At 37.3% G+C, this 21136-nt stretch overlaps 1 protein-coding gene across 2 annotated transcripts in view; it reads left to right on the forward strand.

The window, feature by feature from the left end:
- Positions 1 to 21136, forward strand: part of PDE10A (phosphodiesterase 10A) — a 294827-nt gene that overhangs the window by 106522 nt on the left and 167169 nt on the right. For both annotated transcript variants that reach the window (XM_057740083.1, XM_057740084.1), the window contains exon 2: positions 13731 to 13859. In XM_057740083.1, the coding sequence (XP_057596066.1) occupies positions 13731 to 13859 (129 nt within the window). The remainder of the gene's footprint in view (positions 1 to 13730; positions 13860 to 21136) is intronic.

A 21136-nucleotide genomic window follows, 5' to 3' on the forward strand; every position in this document is an offset into this window, starting at 1 on the left:
ACATTTAAACAGTAGCATAATTAGATATCTATAAAAATCTTAAATCTAATTCTTGATATAAAGGTGCCTACTATTTTGATGAAGGTGGGTAGTTATTCATTAATCGCTTATTAGGTGTGCGGATCTTTGTGTGTATTACATCCTTGTGGAGTAGGTACTGTTATTGGCCCCATCTTTTGTTTGTGAGGACAACAAGGCTCAGGAGTATAAGTGAAAGGAACCTGAGCCTGTACTTGAGCATACATCTGGTGACTCAGAACCCGAAGTACCAAGGTATGCTCTCTCCCACCAGGTAACTTTATGTTTACAGGTGGACTCGAGGTAAAGGGGTGAGAGTCTTGAGTCCTTTGCACTGCAAGGCCTGTGCCTGAGTGTCTGCCTCCGCTGTAGGCTTCACTTTGGTGGTGTCATTTTCTGAGTCATGAGAAGGGTAAATGTTGGTGTCATTAAAATTTCTCTTGTGGTGCTACTCCAAAATCATTGTTTTCATCTATATCTTATCACTTTGAGCAGCTTAAGTTTTTATTTGGCTTTCTCAGTTAAAGAAACTTTCACCGATACCCTCAGCCAAGGGAAAACATGTGATTTCATTTTGGTTTAGAAATACCACAGTGTGGGATTTGCTTTCTGATAAATGCAAATTACAAATGATGGAAACAATGTCTTCTTAGTAGCCAAGGCACCCTTCAGGCTGTTAATTCACTTGGAATAACTAATTGATTATGTAGGTCAAAATCCTAGCAGTGTATTCAATTAAGGTTCATTAAATGGCTCCTTTTTAGGTCATAGACAAATCTTCTTTCGGTAAGAATGTACTTGGGTGGGAAGAAATTATTTAGGTTATATAGATACATAGATAGCAAGAATGGTGATTACGAGGTATTTAAAACTTTTTTTTAGCTTTATTGAGGTATTATTGACTTCCATGTATCTGTAAGGTATACAGCATGATGACTTCAGGTATGTATATACTGAGACATGATTACCACAATAGGGTTAGTAAACACCTCCATCCCCTCACATAATTACCTTTTTCTGTGTGTGTGTGGTGATAACTTTTAATATCTACTCTCAACAACTGTTAAGTATATAATACAGTATTGTTAATTACAGTCACAACACTGTCTGTTAGATCCCCAGAATTTATTCACTAATTCATCTTATAGTCAGAAGTCTGTGCCTGTTGACCACCATCTCCCATATCCCCCACCCCCGAGCTCCAGGCAACCACCAATACTCTCTCTGTGACTTTGGCTTTTTCAGATTCCATACAAATGAAATCATACAGTATTTGTCTTTCTCTGTCTTACTTATTTAACTTAGCATAATGCCTTCAAGATCCAACTATGCTGTCACAAAAGGCAGGATCTCTTTTCTTTTTAAGGCTGAGTAATATTCCTCTGTGTGTGTGTGTGTGTGTGTGTGTGTGTGTGTCACATCTTCTTTATCCATTCATCTGTTGATGGACACTTAAGGCTGTTTCCATGACTTGGCTATTATGCATAGTGCTGCAAAGAAGATGGTGGTACAGCTATATCTCTTCAAGACGGTGGTTTTATTTCCTTCAGATATATACCCAGAATTAGGACTCCTAGATCATATGTTAGTTCTATTTTTAATTTTTTGAGGAACCTTCACACTGTTTTCCATAGTGGCTGCACCAATTTACATTCCCATCAACAGTGTACAAGTGTTCCCTTTTTGTTAACACTTTTTAGTCTCTTGTCATTTTGATGATAGTCATACTAACAAGTGTGATGTAATACTTCACTGTAGTTTTGATTTTCATTTTCCTGATGATTAGTGATGTTTAGTACCTTTTTATGTACTCATCTATTGACCATTTGTGTGTCTTCTTTGGAAAAATGACTATTTAAGTCCTTTGCTCATGTTTTAATTGGATTTTTTTTTTGCTATTGAGTTGCATGCATTTCTTATATATTTTGGATATTAACCATTTATCAGATAATTTGCAAATATTTTCTCCAATTCTATGGGTTGTCTTTTTGTTTGCTGATTGTTTCTGCTGCTCAAAAGCTTTTTTTAAAAAAAATTAATTAATTATTTATTATTTTTTGGCTGCACTGGGTCTTCATTGCTGTGAGTAGGTCTTCTGTAGTTGTAGTGAGCGAGGGCTACTCTTCATTGAGGTGCACAGGCTTCTCATTGCAGTGGCTTCTCTTGTTGCAGAGCACAGGCTGTAGGTGCTTGGGCTTCAGTATTTGCAGGGTGTGGGCTCAGTAGTTGTGGCTCGAGAGCTCTAGAGTGCCCACTGAGTAGTTGTGGCACACGGGCTTAGTTGCTCCACGGCATGTGGGATCTTCCCAGACCAGGGCTCGAACCCATGTTGCCTGTATTGGGAGGCAGGTTCTTAACCACTGCGCCACCAGGGAAGCCCCAGAGCTTTTTAGTTGGCTGTAGTCCGCTCTTTTATTTTTGCTTTTGTTGCTTGTGCTTTTGGTGTCATATCCAGAACGACTTTGCCAACATCGATGTCAAGAAGCTTTTCCCTATGTGTTCTTCTAGAAGTTTTATTGTTTCAGGTTAAGTCTTTAATCCATTTTGAATTAATTTTTGTGAGTGGTGTTAAGGCAGGGGTCCACTTTCATACTTCTGCATGTGGTCTTCTAGTTTTCCCAACCTTGTTTATCAAAGAGACTATCTTTTCCCCACTGAGTCTTCTAGACTCCCTTGTCAAATATTAGTGGATGGTATATTTGAAGGTTTATATCTGGGCTCTCAGTTCTGTCCCATTGGTCTGTGTATGTGTTTTTATGTCAGCGCCGTACTGTTCTGAGTAGTATAACTTTGTAATAAAGTTTGAAATCAGAGACTGTGGTGGCTCCAGCTTTGTTGTTCTTTCTCAGGATTGCTTTGGCTCATTGGAAGTGGGTCCCATGAATTTTAGGATTTTCTTTTATTTCTGTGAAAAATGACATGGCATTTGTTTTTACTTTACTCCTTGTTTTTCCTCCTTGGTTAAAAAGGATGGTATCAATGGCCATGAGGTTTGACAGAAATCCAAAAAAGCATCTCATCTATTCATTTTTGTTATAACTTTGGAGCTATTTTTATGTTACTGAAAACCATTTACATTTCTTACATGATAACCTCTATTCATTGCATATAAAGGATTTTGCCTTTTTAAATAAAGAAGCCAAAGAGGAAATTAACTTTAGAGCCCATTAATCCCTTCCTTTATTTGATAAATGGCAAGAAAGAACTGCTCTGTAATTCCTTGTGTTTATAAACTCATGTACACCAGCACATTGTGAGGTAGAACTTTGACATAAAGGGGTTCATATTATAGTATACACAGGGATCTGTTTCCAGAATTAGAGCTACATTATAGGTGGATTGAAGGGGGTAAGAATTAGAAGAGCATATTCAAAGAGTAAAGAAATTCTTGTTTTTCAGAAAACTTAATATAGACATTTAAACTGGAAAGAAAAAGAAACATAAAAGTAGTGTAAAAGAAAGGAAGAAGTCTCATCTGGTCTCAGGGAGGTTTGGGAACTTGAGTGGGAGCTATGGGCTACCGAGAGGTGGTCCCTTGCCTGGACACTTGCTTTCTGACCTGGGTGCATCTCTGATCTTGCAGGGCGGGGCACTGTTTGCAGCAGCACATCTGCACATTTGTGAAATCACATAGGACAAATGATGACTCATAGATTAAGTCGCTTACTGATGATGGTCCCTGTGTCAGGGATTCCCAAGACTACTTCTAAGTTCGGTGATTTGCTAGGAGGACTCCAGGACACATAGTCATGCTTATGGTTAAAGTTTCTTACAGCAAAGGAGGATGCGGTGCAAAATCAGCAAAGGGGAACAGTGCACAGGGTGACCCCCGGGGAGACGCACAGGACTCGCTTAATTCCTCCAGCGATGACCGTGACAGCTCGTATCAAGTGCTGTCTACTAGGGAGACTCATTAAGACTCAGTACCCAGAGTTCCTGTTGAGGGCTCATCACATGGCCACCCTCCGCCTGTACTGCCCGAAACGGCGGACTCCCAGAAAGAAAGCAGGTGTTGGCATGAATCACACAGCTTGCACATGCAGTGTAGGCCCAGCAGTCACTGGAAACACTCTCAGGGCCAGGCTCCCAGGTGCCAGCCTGCAAGCAGCCTCTCAGAACAGTCTCAGACCTGCTGTGTCAAGTCTCTTCTGCACAGAGCCAGGGACTGTGCTCCGTGGACAGTGGAGAATGAGACAGATCAGCTGTTGCCCTCATGGAGCTTATCGTCTCCCCAGAGGGGCTGCACTTTAATAAGAAACAGTAAATAAATACGAGACTTCAACTTGGGACAAGTGACTTGGAGTATGAGAGAGTCATGAAACAGGGCAGCGAGTCGAGTGTGCGGTCAGGGAAGTCATCTCTAAGAAAGTTGCTTTTAAACTGGCGAAATGTCTCAGTTGGCCAGGTGAAGAGTGGGGAAGAGTCAGGGCAGATATTAGCAGAGACCACAGGTCGGGAAGGGCTTGGCACGTTCGAGGAAATGAAGGAAACATGGGGGAAAGTGGGTTCTCAAATTAGACTTTTTTTCAGGACTATCCTGTGCTTCCAGGTAGTTTCTGCTCCAAAGATTTCTTCCTGCCTTCTTATCAAAGTCTGAGGTTTAGCAGTCAGATTTCTCTCTTTATAATTTGAAGTAAAATGTGTAATATGATTCCAGGTCGGGAGATAGTGCCCATCAGTAGCAATCCTATTAAAGTCTAATAAGCTCAGATGGGGAAAGTGTCAAAAACAAGAGGCAGTTGGCTTTAAGAGGTGAGCTGTTGGGCTTGTAGCTTTGTTCCAACCGTCATTATTGCTTTTGTGGTGAAGAGAAAACTAATTCAATTACTTCTCTGTGCTCATTTTCCTTTTTTGTACTTTGAGGACTGGGATTCATTTATTCAACCAGTATTTACTGAGCATTTACTCTGTGCCAAATGCATGATGCTCTGGGTCTTCAGTGAACTAACAGGTCGCCTTTGCAGCATAGAGTCATCTGCAGAGAGAGCATCGGGTGAAGCCAGCAGTGATGGACAAGTGCTCTTAGCTGATTCATCCTTTTGTCAAGGCAGGAGGTTACATGGTTGGAGTAGAGGTGCAAGAGAGAGAAATACTCAGTAGGGAGAAGGATTATAAAGTTGAATGTTGGGGATTCTGATGGCCAGCTTAGCTGATTTTAAGCTTATTCTGCTAACCTTCATTTGATTTTGGATAAATAAAAACGGTCATGCATGGAAGTATACATATGCAACCCAGGAACATGGTCACCTGCAACCACCCCCCCCCCCACACACACATGCACGCGCACACACGCATACACACACACACACTCATGCACACACACAGACAACTTCGCAAAGCATTGCCATTTGAGCACCATGACAGTCCACCACTGCTTGGTATTGCGTACGATATCTTGTTTTGTTTTAACTTGTCTGATTTTGTTATTAGGGAACTAAAATGATTACCATACATTTAGAAAATTTACTCTTTAAGACATATATTTTGGAACTGTCTTTTGAAGCTAATGAAAATTATTTTTAAAATAAATAGTTATATACACCTCTCTCCTGGATAGTTTGAGAATGTGATGACATCCAGACTGTGATGTGGATTTCCCTCTCCTGAACCTCCAGATCCAGCTATAGAAGCTTTCATTTCCTAAAAATGTCTGCCTGACGTTGAAGTACAATTTGGTTTCCTACAATGTTAATTCTAGTTTTGTCCCCTGTGTTCATGCTTGGGGAAAAAAAAGCAGAAAAAAACAAACCAATCCACATTTCTTAACATTTTTTACTTAACAGCATTCAGGTTAAGCAGTAATAATGTCCACCAAGAATCTTGTGTTCTCCCAGCTAAACATTTGTAGTCATTCACTGACTCCTCACGTGACATGCATTTCAACCCTGTCACAGTTCGGGTTCTTTGACAGTTGAGCTATTATAGTGCAATATTTAATAGCATAAGAGGTTTTTTGGTTTTTTGTTTTTGTTGTTTATTTTTAATCAAATGCTATCTTACGGTTGAATTAATAAGACTTTAAGAAGCTGAAAATTGTTTACTTATTCTTCACACCTGGAGTAAAAATAGGGAAATTATAAAATTAAGACAATTATTGTGATAAATCAGAGAGTATTAGTAATGTATACTTTAGAATTTTAAAATATACTGTTTCTTCTAATCTAGCTGAGATTAGCTACAGTGAGATAATGGAGCAGGAAAAGACTTGATGATAAGACCTTTAATTTGAGAGGAGAGAACTCTTTTAAGACCGAGAAGACCTGACTTAGGGTAACATAAGGGCACTGTGGAATGGGGCTCGGGAAGCACAGCTCAGGAACAGGGGTGGGTGGTGGGAGGCTGCTGGGCTCCTGCCGTATGTTTTTGACTGCTTTTTTTAAAAAAAGAATAGACATGTATTGGGATTTTTCTTCACAAATTAAGCAAAACAGAATTAATACTTGAAAAATTGTACTTTTTCCTATTTCTAACAATAGATCCTTTAGTGCTTATAATTAATTTAAAAGTATCCCTCTGAGAAAAACAATAGTTCTTTAGCCTCTGATTTGAAAGTGATGTTCTAATTTTTTGTGAATATTAAGATGGTAAGATTTCAGAAATAAAAAATTCTTCAGCATGTAGATACCCATTTTTAGAATAATAATTTGTCATAAAGACACATTTAAAGATATATCCGAAGTGAACCTAAATGTGTATCCAGTTGGTTATATAATCAGAGAGAATATTCCAAATGACTTTAAAATAGAGTGATTTGTACATTTCTAGTGAGATATATACTAAAGGAAAAAGAAACCCACCTTATCTGTTCACAGTACTCATACTGTTGCATGTGTATTGTATGATAAAACAGGTGAGTAGCTATGTAATCCACTCCATCATTCCTGGGATTGAAATACCACTGACACTAAAAGGGACCAGAGATCCTAAGGGAAACTGTCTGCATCCAGATCTGGGACAGAAAACATACAAGCTGAACCTGAAGCATCCTGGCCTCGCAGGTTGTAAGGAGGCCGTCAAGAACTACTAGATTCTTGTCACAGTGACTTGGGAACCAGCTTGAAGAGGCTCTTGCCACTGGACAAAAGATGGGACAGTTTGAGTACCAGCAAGGAAAATAATTACAATGGCAGAAACAGATGAGATTTGTTCAAATCTATGGGTTCATAGTGATAATATTTTTTAGTTTCTCACCTACAGGAGAATGCTACCAAACCAACTCATTGTGAAAACTGGTAAATAAAGGGGAACAAATTAAGCATTTATCCTGTCTCACCTCAATGAACTAACCAAACAGTAGATGAGGTGAACTTTGTCTTTGTATTATTTCAGCTAGTACATGAAAAAGGTTTTATAGAATTAGGAAACCACCATCCTTAAGGCATAATGAACCAATAGCTCATAGATCATCAATGCTGCTAACATCACAAAGAGAGACAGCCAGATGGTGTGAACCTTTTGACAGAAGAATACAAAGGTGCTTAGAAGACCTGGCTGCTCACCTCCACACTGAACCTCCTCCACCTGTTCAGGTCTCCAGCTCTAATTTCAGTTTTCAGGAAATGCAGAGGAAGATGAACATGCTAAACAACACAGCAGGGATAAAGTCAGAAGAATCCAAACTGTAGGAAAACCATAGAACAAAAAAGTTCTATTTTCTTCAGTCATAAATATATGGGGAAAACAAAAGTGATGGAGGGGGAACCTATGGGATAAACGAAACCTATGAAAATACAGAACAACTGTAACTGCAGCATGTAGACCTACCTGGGTCCAGGTTTATGCAAACAACCTGGTCAAAAAATATCTAGAAAAATGTGACAGATGAACCTATTTGCAGGGCATGGCTGGGGTGGGATGAACTGGAAGATTGGGATTGACATATGCACGCTGCTATGTGTAAAACAGAGAGCTGGTGGGAACCTGCTGCGTAGTGCAGGGAGCTCAGCTCCGTGCTCTGTGGTGACCTAGACGGGTGGAATCCGGTGGGGTGGGAGGGACTCCCAAGAGGGAGGGGATATATGTATACATACAGCTGATTCACGTCGTTACACAGGAGAAACTAACAATATTGTAAAGCAACTTTTAAAAAATACCATTTAAAGAAATACTGAGTATTAGAAGCTCAAACACAGATATGTGATGGTTTTAAAAATGATTATTAATTTCTCTTTATATGTGATAATAGCATCTTATAATCTGTTTGAATGCAAGGAGAATATTGCATAGATGAGAGAATATAGTTTCTTAGTGGAAATGAAGTAGTTTTAAGTATATTGGTTCAAATGTTCATGCTCCCTTGGAATCGACGTCAGTACCTACCTGTGTGGTTCACTGTGTGGGTTACTGGTGGCAAAGTTTGAATCATTGGTTGCTTGTGTGTGCTGATGACATCTCTGGTCTGATCCTGTTGCTCTCGTTGGGTTTGTTCTCAGAGAAACACTAACCAAGTCTTTTACTGACATGAATACAATGTACATATAGGCCATGAGAAGCTATGGAAACATTAAACCAAAGTCAGACAAAAACAAAAGAAAAATGACTTCGTTTTAGCCACGCATTTTCCAAGCATGTTTATAATTGTTATTTCAGTGTCTCCTTCTGGATTGGTCCTGTGTTCACCCAAAGGTCCTTTGCAAAACTGCATGTTAATAGGAAGTAAAAATGGATAAAATGTTAGAAAAAGTGAGATAGATTGCTTTTGTTGGCTAAGAAAGTGGAGCATACATTAAATGCTAAAATAAAAATGGAAATTTTAGAAAATTTGGAGTTTTAATGTTAAAGAAATGAAAAGTTACAAACAGTGATTTGATTCTCTGGACAATCCAAGAATTGGCTTTCATACAGAAGAAAAGTAGCTTTTTGGTACTATCGATATTATTATATGTACCCAGCAAGAATGTTGTACGTGGATTAGCCCACTGAATTATGATGACACTGTGAGACAGATGTTACTATTCTCATTCCTATTCAAATCCCATCCCCATACAGATAAGAAGCCAGGCTGATAGAGTTCAGGTGCTTTGTCCAGGCTCAGGTCCATGTGAATAGGTGAAAGGAGGAAACTAACTTTTGCTTTTTGTCACTGTTAATCACCAAGACATAATGACTCCCCCTGCCATTCTCATGTTGAAGGAGGTAGTTATTTTCATGAAATGTGAATGATAACTTGGGGAGAAAAATTATAATTGGGTCTTTTGAGACATTTGAGATATAAAGCTATGTAATAACATCTGGAGTTCTAAATGGAGTTTACGACCAAAATGGTCTATTCTCCATCTCATTCTCTTCTCATACTTAAATCCAGGATTTGATTAATTTCTTTAGAAGTTTACTTAGATATCATAACTCATTTATGACTCAATTGATCTTTAAAAAATTAGTTTTGAGTAATTTATACAAAGTAAGTGTCAAGGAGTGGGGATTAGGCAGTTATGCTCTGCCTTCTTGAGGGCAGAGTATCTGCATAAATTATTTGGAATTCTTCTGTACAGGAGATTTGTCTACTCGTCTCTGTTCATTTATTTATTTAGTCATTTATTTATATCAGTATGAACTCGTGGATTGTCTTAGTCCAATCAGGCTGCTATAACAAAATGCCACACACTGGGTGGTTTATAAATAACAGAAATCTGTTTTTCACAGGTCTGGAGACTGTGAAGTCCAAGGCTGTGTTGCAGCTTGGTTGAGTTAGGATGCTCTTCTGAATCACAGAGTTTTTGTGTGCTCACACGGTGAAAAGGGACCAGGGATCCCTTCGGACCCTCTTTTATAAGGCCCTAATACCATTCATGAAGGTTCCACCCTCATGCTTTAAGCACCTCCCGGAGGCTCCACTTACTTATCTCATCACTTTTGGGATTAGAATTTTAACATATGAATTTGGGGGGAGGGGCACAAACATTCAGGTTATGGCATGGATATTTATTTTATTCTCTGGGTTATAATCCAATACTATTGATACTTCATCTGTAATGTCTCTCTCTGCGTTGAGAAGTCTCATTCCCATCATCCACTTAGTTAATTGTTCAGTTTCAGTATACATGAATAGCAGTGTCAGAATTATTGAACTGTACCCCATGGGATAACTTTATCAACTAGAAGACAGTACTTATGTGCAGCTTATGTGCTTTTAGTCTTACAGATTCCGCTCATTTCCAAAGTTGTGTAGATCAGTACCTTACCCTCCGCTCCCGTCCGTGAGGCTGTTTCATACATTTGTAATATATTTAGATGCTTTTGTCATGTTCTGCCTTCCATCTTAATATAGCCTGACCTTCTAAATGATTTTTTAAAATTTATATACATTAAAGTTTATTTTTTTCTGCTGTGAAGTTCTATGGATTTTGACAAATGTGTGGTGTCATATACTCACCATTGTAGTATCATAGAGAATAGTTTCATCAGCCTGAAAGATGCTGTGTGCTTCACTCATTCAGTCTTCCTCCCATCACCTGTAACACCTGGCCACCACTGATCTTTTTTACTATCTTTCTATAATTTTGCCTTTTCCAGAATGTTGCATAATTAGAATTATACGACATGCAGCCTTTTCAGACTAGCTTTTTGTACTTAGTAACATGCATTTAAGACTGATCCATGTCTTTTCATGGCTTGCGGGCTCATTTCTCCTCATTGCTAAATATTTAACTGTATGGATATGCCACAACTCTTGTATCCAACTTGCCTTTCTTTAACTTTTATTTTTTAAAAATTTACTTATTAAAAGATTTTATTGGAGTACAGTCGATTTACAGTGTTGTGTTAGTTTCTGCTGTAAAGCAAAGTGAATCAGTTACACATATACATATATCCACTCTTTAAGATTCTTTTCCTATATAGGTCATTACAGAGTATTGAGTGGGGGTCCCTGAGCTGTACAGCAGTCCTTATTAATTATCTATTTTATATATAGTCGTGTGTATGTGTCAATCCTCATCTCCCAATTCATCCCTTCCGCCTTTCCCTCAACCCCCCAGTAGCCCCTTTTGCAGCACATCTTAAGTATTACCGGTTTTGGATGATTATAGCAAAGCTGCTATAAACATTCACATGCAGGTTTTTGTGTGGACATGATCTTCAGGTCAGTTGGGTAGATACCTGGTAGTGTGACTGCTGGATCATATGGTGAGACTCATTTAGCTTTATAAGAGACTGCGTTCTTCCAAAGTGACTGCCATTTTGCATTTTTACCAGCACTGGATGAGAATTTTTGTGGCTCCTCCTCCTTGCTAAAATTGATAGATTTTTAGATTTTAACCATTCTATTAGGTATGTAGTGGAATCTCATTTTTGTTTATCTCACTATTGGCAAATGATCATCTTTTCATATTCTTATTTGTCGTATTTATATCTTCTTTGGCAAAGTGTCCTTTCAACTCTGACTCATTTTTTTTTCTTTTTTCTTTTTTCTTTTTTTTTAAATTAATTATTTATTTATTGAGGTACACCAAGTTCAGTCATCTGTATTTATACACATATTCCCATATCTGACTCATTTTTAATTGAGTTTTTTTCTTGTTGAGTTCTAAGCATTCTTTGTATATTTTAGATATAGCTCCTTTATCTGGTATGTAATTTGGCAAATAGGACTTGTATAATATGCACTAAAATGAAATGAGATGGCAGGGAGTCAATTATGACTATATTTTCAGCCTGGGTTTCTGGAAAAAACGGAGAGTAATAGTAACAGAAAGAAGAAAGTTGAGAGCTAAAATCACTTTGGGAATAAGTGGGAAGGAGATGACTCATGGAGTTTTGAGTCAAGATGGAGCTTGAGGTAATGGAAGAATTTCCAAACTAGAGATCAAATATATAATAAGATTCCTGGTTCAGATTTTGCTGTCATCATCATAGATTATTGTAGGGAAAGCAGAAGTTAAAGAGCACATAGAAAGTTTGGATGAGAACCATACTGCATCACAAAAGTGATAGAAGGAAGTTTTAAGAAGGAATCAAATGTTGAATATGTACCACTATGACAGACATGATCTGAGTATGAAAGTTACTTTGTCTTCTTGAGGTCAGATCAGCTGTCAGCTTACTTCCATATGCTGTGCCTTTTGTATCTGGGGACCGTAACTTGCTTTGTCAAGAGAGCTGTTTCTTACTTAATGAGTCTCTTATCTTTAGCACCTTGTAGAATTTCTCAAGTTGATTTTTATATCATTGAGGCTCTTTTGCAGGGTGAACATGGACTGGATCTTTTTTTTTTTTTAATCTATTACAACTACATGATTATATATAGCATATATATATATGAGAGATCTGTGTATCTATATAGTTTAAATTGATTGTTTAAATACTGAATTCATTGAAATAAATAATTTACCTTCTCAATAATACCATTCTGTTGTAGAAACAAACAGTTGTGACTTTAGTCCCCAGCAGAATTAATTAATATGTGTAACTTCTGTGCCTTGTCCGGTGCTGGAAACATGCAGCCTATTCCCTGAAGTTATAAAGATATGCTTGCTTTTTTTCTTTTCTGCATCTAAAAGTACAGATTTCCATTGTCTTTTTCACCTAAGCATCCCTAAGGATGGTAATTTGTTGAATAATTCACAGAGTACACAGTAGTACAAATAATTACAATCTCTGAGTAATAATTATTGATAGCCTATTTGTGATTTCAAGTTGTTTAGTGAAATGGCATACCTACATGAAGCTTCCATTTGAAAACACGTAATTTTATGTTTTTTAAGTGAAGATATATAAAAGTTCTTTGTTTCAAAATTCTGTGTATATTGAACAGTTACTATTAGACTGTGAAAATTATTTCAGTGCAGCTGACTACATATATTGAATATCAGTTTCAGTGAAACTGACTACATGTATATTGAAAACATGTCGAGATTATTTTGAAGTGAACATTAATCATTGGATTTAGCAGCCCTGAGAAAAAGGAGAATTTGTGTTGTAAACAATAAAAGATATGAACTTAGTCATTAAACATGTTTTTAAGAACCTAAAATGTACCAGTGCTTTATTCTCCTGTTTGATACTGTTGCTAGAATTTCACTTACCTTAAGTATTAAACCTATTATAACTACTTACAAAGTAGTAGGTGTACTTTGTAAGGCTTAATCTCCCAACACTGGGATACAGCATTGGTTCAAATATAACACTGAAATTTACTGTTGGAAAACAGCTGTATAACATGATGTAATATCTATAGTTCAAAATTGGTAAAGTTCTAACTTTACTTTTTTTTCCCTACTTTTTCATAGTGGTAAAATATAAATAACATACAATTTTCCATTTTAACCATATCAAGTATATAATCCAGTAGCAATAATTATACTTACAATGTGTGCAACCGTCACCCCAGCCTACTTCCAAAACATTGCCTTTATCCAAAACAGAAACTCTGTACCCATTCAGCAAGTAATTCCTCATTCTCCTCTCCCTCAGCGCCTGGACGCGGCTAGTCTACTTTGTCCCTGTGAATTTACCTGTTCTAGATCTTCACATAAGCGCAGTCATAGAGCATTTGTGTCTAGCTTATTTTAGGTATCATATTGTTCCTAAGGTTCCTCCGCGTTGTAACAGAGCTTCATTCCTCCCTTTGCGTGAATAATAGTGCATTACATGTATATACGTCTTTTAAAACATATTTATATCTTAAATCAATCTGCATAAATGTCATTTTTCTGTATCTGATGTAAATGAAGGTGTCATATTGGTTAATTTTATTCTTTTCGATTCTTTTACAGGTTTGACAGATGAAAAAGTGAAGGCATATCTTTCTCTTCACCCCCAGGTATTAGATGAATTTGTATCTGAAAGTGTAAGTGCGGAGACTGTAGAAAAATGGCTGAAGAGGAAAAACAACAAACCGGAAGGTAAGACCTCGTTGAGATTGAGTGTGGATTATTCTCCATTTTACAGTGACAAAGGGGTATTTAATACACACCAGAAAGTGAAATACTAGTACCTAATTCTGTAAAAATTTTATTCTGTTTAAAAGATAACTTTAAGTTAGAATGAGGGAAAACAAATAAAAAGGATGATCTTCAACTAAAAAAAAAAGCTTGGCAAAGAATTGAAAATCTATTTAGATTATGACCACATTGAAAAATGCAGAAGTCAGTTTCAGACTTGATTTTATTTAATGATTATTATTAATTATAAAAATATTCTTTACATATTTCAGAAATAGATTTATATTATTATATTTAGATTCGTAAATTTAAGATGTGGTTATATTTATGGAGAAAAGAAAGGTGGACTCAAAAGGAATGTGAAGTCAAATAAATTTCCCCCAGAAATGAATCTATGTTAATATATTGGATTTGGTTATTGTAGTATAATTTTAATTTTGGATTTAAATGAATTTATATTTGGCCAATTATGACTTCTCATTCCTATGAATATTGCTTTTATAGTGGAAATTAAAATTTATATATGATTTTAACTATGTAGAGAACTTTTATATAAAAAAAATCGAAGTATATACTATTTTTCTGGAAATTTTTTTAGTGTAATAAAAATGCTACTTTTCAAGTTCAAAAATGACCATTATTAAAATATTTTATGCTGTTAGAACTATGCTAATGGTATGCTGTTTGGAGCTGATTTTCCTCACTCTACATATGAACGTTTCTATAATTTTCTTACATAATTTTTATAATAAAAAGGAGAGAGGCATATGCTTTTCAAAAGGATCTTGGCGTTAATAGTAAGAACAAAGCTTGACATGGCGTATTTCATCTATTATAAACCTCACATTTCAAAAGAGTTTGAGATGTTTGAAACTTTCAAACGTGTGACTGAGTTGTGCTTAAGGCGAGATGGAAATTTCAGCGTGCTGTATCATGATGAATAATAATAGGATGCAAAACTATGTGATGCCAACGTTGTTAATCAACTACACTCCAACGTAAAATAGAAAGTGAAAAAAATATATGATGTCTGTGAGGTACGAAATTGAGCATAGGTCTTAGACAATGAAAAGAATTGCATGCTGTTTAGTGTTACAATGATAGTTAACTTGTACATTTTTGTAAATATGTGAATGTCATTCCATATCTCCCGAATCTGTTTTCTATATTAGTTAACCACATAATACTTTAAAATGCTTCATACACATACTCAAGAGTTCAATGATTGTTAAGAATAGCCACGTGCAACTGAAACCATACTCAGTTGTGCTGGGAGAAAACCTGTCGTTATAAGGAGAGGATTTTGACAGTGACCCTGTGCCGGGCTAGAGACGCTGATGCGACCGAGGACGTGAATGAGCTGTCCACTTGCGGCTCACCGTCTAGTGGGGGGGCAGGCGTAGGAGTAACCACGACGCAGAATACGTCGGCAGGAGACGCGGGTGCAAGCAGTTTGCAGTGGAAGGGCCTTAAAAGGATCTTTAATTCTACCGCTGCGGTCTGGTAGGACCCGTTTTACCTCCTCTTCCAGGCAGTTTATCCCAGGAATGTATCTCATTGCCTCCACTTTATGGTCAGTGAGATTCTGTAGCATGGCCCCCGCAGGCGGATTAAAGGCAAGATTTAGCACGCAGCCTGTGTGAGTGGGGCGCAGAGAGCGTTGCCCAGTCTTCTTTGAGATAGAGAAAGCCAGGTAAGTATCTTGATTTCATGTGTGTGGTTACGGATTCAAGGAGTGGTGCTCTGAAGCGTCTCCCTTCTTTTCTCTCACCCCTTCTCGTGATTATTCCTTCACTGGAAATGTCTTGAGGAAGAAAAGTTTTGTGAGGAGGATTCTTAGGAAGTGTTTCCATTTCCATACGTGGACCCAGGAACAGAAAGTATGATAGCTAGAGGGTCTTGGAAAATATTTTGCTGAAAATGAGAAAAGCCTATCCAATTTATTTCATTTTATGTCCGTTTAGAAAAAGAAAAAGAAGCAAGGAAACTATGCTGGAATAAATAATTTGCACCATACTGTGTACAGTAGAAGTATGCAATATTTTATTTATTTTTTTAAACCCCGATAAACCAGCCTCGTATGGAAATGATCTACATTATGGGGACAGAAGATCATGTAAAGACATAGATGTTCTGCTTAGAGAAAGATTGTATGTGAAAATTCAGATTTTTAACAAATGAATAAAGGGGTGATTATTTAAATTACGAGATCATATTTGCCTTTGAAATGGTCAGCTCTCATACTGCGTGCACGTGTTCTCAAATGATTCTGTGCTATCAAATATTCAGCACCTACTGTTTGCTTGGTGCTCAGATGGCAAAATACGTAAAAAATGGAGAATGCATGACATTTAAACTCTGGTACTATTCATAGGGGATTAATTCATAGGGGATTAATATTGTGTGACCATAGAGCAGTTGTAATTTTCAAGGCATTTCACATATATTCATCCTTTACATCTGGTTAAATTAATGAAGATTAAGTAAACTCACGTTCATTTGGTCGATGTTGAAACTGTGCCAAGGGAAGCTAGAGGATCCCTGATGTTCCCACGTCTTGACAGGATCACCGGACAGTAGCTCCGAGAGCAACTTGAGGGCACAGACTGTGTGCCTCTCAGTTCTTCTTGTGTCCCTCGCCTAACAGTGCACCTGAGGCATAGTGGCTGGTTCTGTAAACATTGTTTATTTAACAAATGAATACATCAGGGAGGGTTAGAAGCTCACCCTCCAAGTGAACCATTGTGACGCCTGACACTAGAGCTGTTTTTATGCTCTTCTTATCTCCCCATAAGTCATTTAAAAGCTTCTTGAAGGAAGGGACTGCATAATATATATTTTTAAATCCCTCAAGACACCTTGTCTTCCCATTTACTCAGCACTTTTTAGGTTCTGGGATTGATTACGTTTCTAAGGAATTCACAGTCCGACAAATAGAAGACGGAAGTTTCTGCTTTATTCTAGTTATCCTGACAGGGGGTCTCTGAGCCAGAGTGGTCTTGTGAACAGGCCAGGACCACAGTGAATCACTGTCTCTTCTGTGCTGAAGAGAAGAGGGTTTGGGGAAGGTGGACCACCACATGGCCTCAGAGGTTTAAATTTCAAAACTCTTTACTGTTCCTGTTTTCAGTTTAATTTTATTGCTTTCATACTATTTTCATTTCAAACGCATAAAGTTCTATCTGTAGTTTTGAGTCAGATTACCTTTTGAAGGTTGTCTTCTGATCCTAAATTCCAAACACTTGATTTTCAGTGACGTTTGAAATAGTGGAGATCGCATTTATTTCTTTTATAACCTCGTGTACTCATTCAGAGAATGTATAAGAATTTCCTCAGAAAGCACTGAAGCCTGTACACTGTCACAACTAATACTTCCACTTGGGAAAAACTTAGCAAAGAAAGAAAATTATCTCCGTCACGAATTGCTTCACTAGGTGTTTTATTTTATGCTAATTTTTATGCAAAGTAAATTTGACAGGCCCAGCTGATACTCATCAAGACTCAGATTACTAAACTATTTAACAGCTACACAAATATCAAAGTATAAATGTAAAATGAATAAATAAACATTAGGATATGATGAAGAGCCAGCCATTTGCACTTCTTGTAAGAACATTCTCAGGTGGGACAGGGTGTCCCCCGCCAGTGCCGTTCCAGCACTTCTGTCTGTGCAGGGAGAATCGCTGTCTTGGCTCTCAGCAGTTCCCCTTACTAACAGCCATCCGTTGATAGTATTGGCGGCACTGGAGAGGCTGCTTGAAGGAGTGAGAACATTGGAAGTCAGCATGACTATATTTGGAATCTCCTGGCAGTAGAATAAAATTTAAAATTTGTGGATTTTGTTTAAAACCCCCAAAATGTAACTGTGATATTCATTTCCTAAAGGGAAGCTGTTTATTCAGGAGGGTGATTGATTGAACCCAAATCATTTAAGAATTGTGAGTGCAGTGCCATCTTTTATGGCCAACAGTTTTTATTATTATTATATTTCTGTGTCTAAAATATAGCAGCAGGCCATATCACTATCATGTGTACCTGTAAATGTCAAATAATTAACAATGAAAATATTACTGCTGTCACCTGCCTTCAATGTTTACGAGAATGGGTTCTTTTTTTACTCAAAGAATGTAATTACTACATTTTTTCACCTCTCCATGATTCTAGAGACAGGATTTAATTTTCATTCAAACAAAATTGTTAGATATTTCATACTTAGAATTAATGGGATGTAAATTATGCCCCGTAAAACGACTGTATGCAGCCTAAAATGTGTATTAAGTAGCATTTGCTTTACTTAATATATAACACAGTTTCTATGCTACTATATATAATGTAGCAGGATATTAAGTTAACAAAATGAATTACTTTGCCAAAGCATACAATGTTAGAAGATTTCAGTAAGACAGACGGTAATCAGTGATGTGTTAACTATTAGGACATACCATGAATAGGAAAAAACACATAATTGAAATGGTTTACTTGCAACTTCATTTTGGGCACTTTCTCTCTTTTCTTTAAAATTACTTGGTCTCAAATATTGAAATTACATTTTCACATAGAACTTTCATATTCTTTTTGGTAATGGAAAACGGAAAATGTGTTGAGTGTTGTACATCTGAATTATAAATAAACGTGAGTTCACCATCTGGTAACTAGAAGGGGGATAAAGTTGATATTAATTCATTTGTAAAGAGTTACTTGATATATTGCATTAATTCTGTTAATTGTACATATTTCTGTTAAAGGTAATATGCTCTTTAATGTGTCCTTTTTGAGAGTGTTTGGGCTCCTTAGCAATCCAATCAAGTTGATTGGGATTTTGATAATTTCAGAGATTAAGTCAGCTCATCACAAATACTGTGAGTGACTATGAAAGTGATTCAAGTATATTTAATAGCTCCGTTACAGACTGGATTGCTTTCTGAAGCAGTTTTCACATTACTGTGTAGTTCCTATCGATGGCAGCTGTTATTTTTGCATTCAGCATTGTTACTACATTTCCCGGGTAAAAAATTTGTTTGCACGGGATTCTAACTAATGAAAACGTGATAAGCTAAAGGAGTTTTGAAAATACTTTGTTTTTGTGGGTGTTTCTTTTTATAAAAACTGTATTTCTTAATTGCACATATTATAGAAAAAGGTATAATAGAAATCATTTCATCTATTTAATAGAATTTTTTCAGCATTTAAAATTTTCTTTCATGTAATGCAGATTTTTTAAAATAACATAAAAAACCTGTGAAAGATAAGTGAGAAAATAACCATTTCTGTGTGTGTATGTTTAATCTACCCCTTAAAAGCTTCCTGTAGATTTAACATTGATCTGGATTATTTGACCAAAGGTTGAATAATTATTTCTAGAAACATTCATGTGAGTGGTGAGTTGTAGCTGGAATGTGACCAGGTACCACGCATTTCTCCAGCTCCTTACTCAGCATAGCAGTTGACGAAGATCTATGGAGTACCTACTATGGGAGTGTAATTGGAGAAAAAGGAATATAAACTTGATTCCCTCAAGGTCACTTTCTGATAGAGGATGACAGATAATAAATACATAATCTAAGAATAAGATTATTTCAGTATTTGTTGACTGTGTATATTTGAAAACATCTAGTATAAGGTCTAGCAAATAGTTTTTGGTAGAATGAAATTTGCTTGAGATTTTAAATCCACATTGTTTGCTTTTGGACAGTCAGACAGAGCCCATGTATTATATTAAGCATGTGTGCCTGTCTGTCCTGGGCTGTCTGTCCTGTCCTGGGCTCTTCCTAAGTCACAGCAGCATTATTTCTTGTGTTGACTGCCCTTCAGGGACTCATAATCTTGTGGTGTGGGAAGAAGATATGAAACTATGAGAGTACAGCAACTGAAGGCATATAATCAAGTGTTAGACTGTGTGGTATCGTTTATCAAGACGACACTTGTAAGAATTGAGGTCATTGAGAGGTATGAAAATTGAGAAGGCTTTTTGTAGGAATTGGCTCTTGATTTAGGCTACTGGTCCCTCAGATCAGCATAAGCATTACTGGGGAACTAGTTAGGAATGCCGTACGTTGGGTCTCACCCCAGACCTCCTGAATCAGAAACTCTTGTGGTTGGACCAGCACTCTGTGTTTTGACAAGCGCCTCCCCCGCCCCAGGTAATTCGAATGTAAGTGAACATTTGAGAACCACAGTCTTGGGCACTGGGGGCGCCTGTGGAAGAGTAGGTGTGGTGCTGCTGTTGGCTGGGGAGCAACAGGAACAGAGGCAGGGCTGCAGGACTCACTATGATGTACTCTAGGAGAGCATGAAGAGGGAGGATTTGGCACAGAAAATTCTGGGTGGAAGCAATTTAATAGAAAGCAGTAGGGTGATCGAAAGCACATAGGCAAACACAACTGTTCAAATAGAAGTTTGGTTAAAATGAATATGTTCAGTCATTCGTTCTAAAACAGTTTTTAGATTTTTTTTTGTTTGCTTTTATAGTGCTGGCAGTTTTTTTTTTTTTTTTTAATAAATATTTATTTATTTTATTGGCCGTGTTGGGTCTTTTTTTGCTGTGCGCGGGCTTTCTCTAGTTGCGGTGAGTGGGGGCTACTCTTCGTTGTGGTGCTCGGGCTCCTCATTGCCGTGGCTTCTCTTGTTGCGGAGCACAGGCTCTAGGTGCGTGGGCTTCAGTAGTTGCAGCACATGGGCTCAATAGTTGTGGCTCACGGGCTCTAAAGTGCAGGCTTGATAGTTGTGGTACACGGGCCTAGTTGCTCCGCGGCATGCGGGATCTTCCCGGACTAGGGATCGAACCTGTGTCCCCTGCATTGGCAGGCGGATTCTTAACCACTGCGCCACCTAGGAAGCCTCAGCGCTGGCAGTTTTGATGTGCTGTAGAGTCATTTTGTTATAGATTTTATATCTTGAAAATATTTTTTCTTTGGTAAAGTGTGGTGAGTTGCAGAACGATGCATATTATTACCTTCTTGCAAGATATTAATCACATATAAATACATAGACAAGGAGCTAATAAAATATATGTCATTGTGGTTGCTTTTGGATTTTGAGGATTTATAGGTGTGTTTATATTCTTATATTGTTGCTTTAATGATAAATAATTAGAAGAAATATTAGAAGAGTTTTTAGAGTTTTCTTGTGTGGAGGATTTTGCCCCAACTTTCAGTAATTCTAATTCAGTTTAAACCAGTTATCATCTGCTTGTTTGGCTACTTTTCTGTTGCAAGGGATAGTAAACATTTATACTGTAT

Source organism: Hippopotamus amphibius, chromosome 6 (genome assembly GCF_030028045.1).
Source record: "Hippopotamus amphibius kiboko isolate mHipAmp2 chromosome 6, mHipAmp2.hap2, whole genome shotgun sequence".
Taxonomy (NCBI): domain Eukaryota; kingdom Metazoa; phylum Chordata; class Mammalia; order Artiodactyla; family Hippopotamidae; genus Hippopotamus; species Hippopotamus amphibius.